Source organism: Protopterus annectens, chromosome 5.part0 (assembly GCF_019279795.1).
Source record: "Protopterus annectens isolate FY-2018-M chromosome 5.part0, PAN1.0, whole genome shotgun sequence".
Taxonomy (NCBI): domain Eukaryota; kingdom Metazoa; phylum Chordata; order Ceratodontiformes; family Protopteridae; genus Protopterus; species Protopterus annectens.
This window is the reverse complement of record NC_056735.1, coordinates 1846891654-1846898593: the sequence shown is the minus strand read 5'-3', so window position 1 is coordinate 1846898593 and position 6940 is coordinate 1846891654. Positions and strand designations below refer to the sequence as shown.

At 38.0% G+C, this 6940-nt stretch overlaps 1 protein-coding gene across 4 annotated transcripts in view; it reads right to left on the bottom strand.

The window, feature by feature from the left end:
- Positions 1–2983: 2983 nt before the first annotated feature.
- The window catches only part of LOC122801936 (serine/threonine-protein kinase Nek5-like), a 626240-nt gene continuing 622283 nt past the window's right edge, over positions 2984–6940 (bottom strand). For all 4 annotated transcript variants that reach the window (XM_044071668.1, XM_044071669.1, XM_044071670.1 and 1 more), the window contains one exon: positions 2984–3291. In XM_044071668.1, the coding sequence (XP_043927603.1) occupies positions 3003–3291 (289 nt within the window). In that variant the 3' untranslated portion in view covers positions 2984–3002. The remainder of the gene's footprint in view (positions 3292–6940) is intronic.

Below are 6940 nucleotides of genomic sequence, written 5' to 3'. Positions count from 1 at the left end.
ATGAATAAGTGCATACATAATGGCCACACAGGACTGTATTTCAGCTCAGCTCTCAACCTCTTAGTACAAGAATCTGAGACAAAGCCAAAAAATAATGGAGGACAAATGGACAATGTTGCAGCACAGTGGATCAGCAGGTAGTGTTGTTCCCTCACAGCAAGAGGTTTTCTGGCTTGATTCTCAGCTGGAATGCCTTCTATGTGCAATCTACATATTCCCCCATGTTCATATGGGTTTTCTCTGGGTGTTCCTGTTTCATCCCACATTTTACAGAGATACAGTAGGTGGACCGGGCACTGTATATTGGCCATAGATGTGTGTGTGTGTGTGTGTGTGTGTGTGTGTGTGTGTGTGTGTGTGTGTGTGTGTGTGTGTGTGTGTGTGTGTGGTATAGAAGAACAACAGTGGCATGGCTAACCACGCAATGGTGTGAAGATTGGCTTTAGATAATGATAACTGTTGATGTGATACCGCGACCCCATGGAAAACATAGGAAAATGTGGATGGAGAGGGACAAAGGTCAAAAATCAGCAACAGATTTTAAATGCATCTCTCATATATTTACAAAGTTGCTAGAATAACAGATTTGGCATTATCATGCATTTTCGGGGGGGGGGGCATATCTGAAACTCAAATGTCTGCCTTTATTTGGTAACTGCAGTCCTCAAAGATTTACCAGAAAACCATAAACTTTATGAGGAACAGGCCAAAATTGTATAAAATAAGAGACAGCATTAAGCTATGCAACTCCCTGATTTCAGAAACATACAGTGTGCAATCTAGTGCAAACTGCCCTTGCACATAACACACACATACATACACACGAGCTCCCACATGCATACACATGCATATTCACACTTAAAAATAAAAAAAAAACTACTTACCATGGTACATAACTAGCTGGCAGTGGCATGTACAGTGCTATTAAAGAAAAGCTTTATTCCTGTACAGTACCCATTTCTTCTTTCAACTTCATTCAAGCTCTGGGCCTGAGCCAATAGAAAGCAGCTCATTGCTGCTTTGTACAGCAGTACATTCAGCCTCTTCTGAAGTATCATTCTGGCAAGTCTTAAAGTGGCAGGAAGGTCATGTAATGAGGTATAATCACCTTATTCTCCAGCAAAGTAAGCATGATTTTTTTTACCAGATGGCAGAATTCTGCACATGCATAGTAACATGAACTGATCCCCAAGACCAAGAAATGGGAAAGCCAACTATTTTTTTTAATGAAAAAGAAATAAAACAAGATTTTTTTCTTTTTGGTTTAGTTTTCAATGGAGGGTTGGGGCAGGGATGAGCAGCCAGTTCTATGAATTCCCCCACCCCACCCCCAGATATTTCTACATCCCTGGCTTGCTTTCATAATGCTTGTTAGAATGACATCTGTTCAGTTGATACCTGGTCATTCATGAACACCTTTGCAACACAATAGTAGTTCATTGTAAGTGACTTCTAGATTGAGACTTTCCTTGCAGGCATGATTATCTAGGAAATGTTCCTATAAAACATCCAGCCGCGGAGAATTTAACTAGGTTTTCTCCTGTGTATTCCCAAAGCTGGAGCTTTGTGAAATATGATATGAAATTTATGGACCCTCACAATAACAGTGAAGTAGATGTCCCGCTGCAGGAAGCATCCTGTCCTCATTTCCATTGCTTTCTATGACTTTCATTAGAACTGAGGTATCAGGCTAGATCAGTGCACTGTGTGACTTGGGTAAGTTATCAGGCTGAGAAAATTGAGTGTGCTGAGAAGTACTAACACCTGTGTCATTAGTTCGGTATGCTCCTGCAGATGGAAGTGCACAGATGCATGCAGCATTATAGTGAGTACCTGTAACTTTCATGCATTTTGTCTCTTTCATTTCTCATATGTGAAGTTTTTTCAATAAAATATTTTGTGCTCTGCTGGCAACATTGGAGGTTGCCTCTTAAATGCTCAACATACACAGTACAGCAGCCATACTTTTGTGGTGGAATTCTGAGACTTAAACATCAAAACCTGTCTTTTGATTCAGCATTTAAGGCAGTAGTACTGCAAGAGCATATTAGAGACCATTTAAAATAATTACAGTGAAAATAAATACCAGTTCCAAGCTAGATACTAAATCACTGGCGGCATACATGCACAGCTTCACTATACCTGCAAAGCTGAGGTCATTCCTGTACAGTAATTTCCTTCAGCCATCTTTGGCATGGAGAATATTACCATTTAAGTTAAAAATCAAAGTACTCTGTCCAGAAATCACTGTATGTGAACAGAGAACACCAAAGTGGGAAATAACAGCTGTATCACAGAAGGGAATTAAGACAGAGTTCACTGGTCTGTCTACTTGTTATACATATACTGTTATCAAAATAGCAGCATTGCTCCCTTTCCTTTTTTACACAGATATAAACAGATTGATAGTATTAAAGCATGAATTATAATAAATGTGCTGATGCAAATTAATCATGCTATCCACAAAGCTATTTCCATTCAAAGGTGTTAAGTCAAAAATAATGCAAACACTGTCTGAGGGGGGTTAAAGAAAGCTAGTGTATTGTTTGTTGTATGCTTACAGCAGAAGTCCTAAAATAATGGGAATAAATGGCTAATCTAGCTGAAAAAGTACTTAAACATTTTCCTTTCTTTCCTCTAATTTTGGTCTTCTGAATATTGCATAAACAGCAATATTTTTGGTAAAGCATTATGCATTGCAGCCAGTGCCCCCAAATCAATACACAGTTGCCCAGTGACATTACGACCTCTTATTCATTCATTCATTCATTCATTCATAGTGAACTTTTTGTTACCACAAAACTAAGGTGCAGTAAGATTAGCGGGAGACAAGCACATTTTCAAATGTTAACTTTACAGTTTGTTTTTCCAGCCTACCACTCTATATTATAAACGTAAAGACCATATGATGTGAAAAATGTATTCCCTCAGTAGTCTCACAGCTGAAATATTTCACTTGTGATAGCACATGCTGAAATGAAGATCTGTTCAAAAATTTGATTTTATTCTGTAGGACAAAGAACAGATGGACTGACAGAAAATGCGTCTTTTTTGTCATTTGAGTTTTCTGGTGGAACTGGTAGTGCATGGTGTCCATCTCCGTAACTATTCTGTGTCTGGGACACTGAAGAGTCTTCACTTTGCTCCTCCACTTTTTCACAATCTTCATTTGATGAATTTACTTCTAATGTCTCTTCTTTTTCTTTATTTTCTTCTTCTATAAAAGTTACAATATTCTGAAGGGACACTACTAAATCATCCATTAATTCATCTTCAGATTCTTCAAAGTTCCTGGAAATTGGTAAACAATAAATTAGTCAACTATGAAAGAATCCAGAAATTTCAAAAGAAATTCTACTTACCTTAGAATGCTAGGTATTCAAGCAAATTTCCATATCAGCACCACTGTGCTGAGTACCAATGGAAAAGAAAGCTATGAATATAATAATTAAAGTTAATTTGTTATCCAAGTTGACTGGTCCACAATGTCAAAGTTAAATACAACATATATATATATATATATATATATATATATATATATATATATATATATATATATATGTATATATATATATATATATATATATATATATATATATATATATATATATATGTATATATATATATATATATATATATATATATATATATATATATATATATATATAGGTATATAGGTCTACTTCAAAATCCTGATGCCCAAAAGATAGACGTTTAAAATCCCGAGATGAAAATCACAAAACCACAGAAACTTGAACATTGGATTTTTACTAGGGTAAGTAAACACTTTGCCAAATGGAAAAGAAACTAATGCTGAGGCAAGTAAAACCCACCTAGATGGGGGGGGGGGGTATGCCCCCAACGCCCCCTAATGTGGGTGTCTGCGACCACCCCACCCCCTAACTATATAGATCAACTCTGGGATCACACTACAGTGGAGAAAAGGACATGTTTGGCAAGTGTTTACTTACCCTAGTAAAAATCCGACATTCGAGTTTCCATGGTTTTGTGATTTTCATCTCAGGATTTTAAACATCATTCTTCTTGGCGTCGGGATTTCGAAGCAGACCCACACACATAGAGAGAGAAAGCCTCAATTACATACCAGGCGGCGTAGTGGTGCAGCAGTTAGATTTGTCACCTCACAGCAAGAAGTTCTCCAGTTTGATTCTTGGCTGGGATGCCTTCTGTGCAGAGTCTGCATGTCCTCCCTGCATTTGAGTGGGTTTCCTCTGGGTGCTCCGGTTTCCTTCCACATTCTAAAGACATGCCTCTGGAGCATTTCTCCCCGGGCCACCTCTGAAAATGAGCTCTGTCCCAGTCAGACATTCCCGGTATACAAATGTTAAATAAATAAAATAAATAATTTGTGTTTGACTAACAGAAGGGGAGCTGGAGGAATTGGGAAGAGGAGGGTAGAAATAAGTGACAAACATTAGCTTGCTACCCTTGAGAGAGGGAGGCAGCATTGGTGACATCTACAGGAATGCAGGTATATTATCCACAGTATAATGAGTCCAGTATGCCCTGACTGCAAACTATCTCAGAATTTGTAGGCTGCCAAGGTAGTGGGGATAGGACAGTCCACATGATATGCTCCCTGTACTGCTTTTTAGCAGCTGGTTCTCACCTCTACTGGAGAATGAATGAGCTAGAGGTCTCCCACCCCAAAGGATGAACAAAAGGGTCAATTGGATGCAGGAAAGGGAGTCATTGGATAATCTTACAGATCACAAAAATGAAATAAAATAAAAAAAGGCAAATACATAAAGCATGCAATAAAACCATAAATAACCTGGTAGTAAGATAAAAAGTAAATACATAAAATGTACTAAACACCACCATATGTTTACACAAAGAAATACATTTTAGAGATAGTATAAATTTAGACAAAAAGACAGCACCTTAACTATTGGAAGGATGAGATTTCAGAGCCTGAAGTTTGATAACTAAAGGATCTAATGCCTAAATTTCTAAATACGTTCTGAACACTTTAAACAATCCCATGGAAGAACAGCAGAAATGTCTAACTAGAAAATATGGAACCAGGTGTTCTTAGACATATGGGGGATCCAGGTCAATTATGCAAAAGTAGACTAGCAGCTGAATATGGAACCAGGTGTTCTTAGATGTATGGGGGATCCAGGTCAATTATGCAAAAGTAGATGCGGAGTATATTGGGAAAAAGATGCTAAGGATGAAGCTACCAGGTAACAGGAAAGAGGAAGGCCTAAGATAAGGTTTATGGATGTAGTGAGAGAGGACATGCAGGTGTGACAGAGCAAGATTGCAGAGGACAGGAAGGAATGGAAACAGGCGATCTGCTGTGGCGACCCCTAATGGGAAGAAGATGATGAGACTAGCAGCTGAACTTTAATGGTTATATGTGGCTGAACTGGCAAACAAAGCCGACTTAACAAAAATGGAGTAATATGAAGGTAAAGCAGAATATCTGTAAGTTTCTAAGCCATGGGGTTCTGTACCAACTGCAGATAATGAAGCTCATTGCTACAAAGACCAGCATAAAGGGAGCTGCATTAAGTGAGGTAAGAGGAAAGCAAGGAGTGACCCAACACTGACGTCTTCTCGAGGTCGAAAGTGCTTAATGCACAAAATATCATGATGGTAAAAAAAAAGAATGCTTTCATGAAAGATGACACATGGTCTGGTCCCTAAGTGTCAGTCTACTCTTAACTCGTGATGCCAAGATTTTAAACCTTCGCCACAAAACCCAACCGGCCATCATTATACACAATGGAAGGACTTAGGGTTGGGTAACTGAAATATCTATTAAGGTGAAATGGATAGTCATAGCAATGTTAAGCCTTACGTGGTTGGCCATCATCCACTCTTAGATCCATTCCAATTCTTTACACAATAGGTCAGCAGAAGATACTTTGTATGAGGAAAGGAGAGGTAGAGTTGAGTATCATCAGCGTAACAATGGTATTGAAGACCTCTTTTTCTAATTAGCATAGACAATGGAAGTATTTACACAGAGAACAATAACAAGCCATGAATGGAATGTGGAGTTTCAGATGTGGCAGGTTAAACCAATTAAGAATAAATCCAATCACATTCCAATAACTGAGTCTTGAAGGAGAGGAAACTAACCATTTTGGAACAGTTCCACTAGCTCGACAGTAGTTACAGAACTGATATAGAAGAAATATGTCAAATGCTGAAAAGATCAAGAAGGGCCAAAAAAGAGTAAAATCAGTACTGTGTCTGGTACAGAAACCAGACTTGAAAAAATCAAGAGCATGGTATTCCTTAAAAGTAAACTCAGGTTGTTAAAAAACAACTTTCTCAAAAACCTTACATACAAATAGAAAGTTAGAGAGAAACATAGGTTGAGAATTATCCAAATCATCAGAATCTAAATTATACCTCTTTAGAAATGGGGTGACTAAGGCCTTCTTCAAGGCAGATGTAAAGACCACATTTGTCAAAAAAACAGGGACAATTTGGTAAATCACTATACCAAGGACATCAAGACATTGTAACGTCAGTCTTGTTGGGCAATGATCCAGACCACTGGGAGCAGATCATACACCTGATGTTAACAGACCAGTTAAGTATATTCAGCTAGGACAAAGCCAACCCCCATATGACAACTGTAAATTCCTAATGAGTTAATCATGGAAGAAGAAACTGACCGCAATGAAGCCAGCTTAGCTGCAAAAAACTGAATAGCCAATTCACATTCATCAGAAGGAAATGCTGTGTGAGTGGAAAGGCAAGCTCAACTGCTTAGGCTATCCACCACCTAAAAAAACACAGCTAGTCAGTTAGAAGCTGACTTTTTAATTTGACCATTTGGAAACTAAAAATGTAAACTGTGGAGCTCCACTTTTATAACAAAATATTATTAATTTAGTTGAATGACAACTGCACCCAAAAACCGAACAATATTTTAAATTTTTTCACCATATCTCAG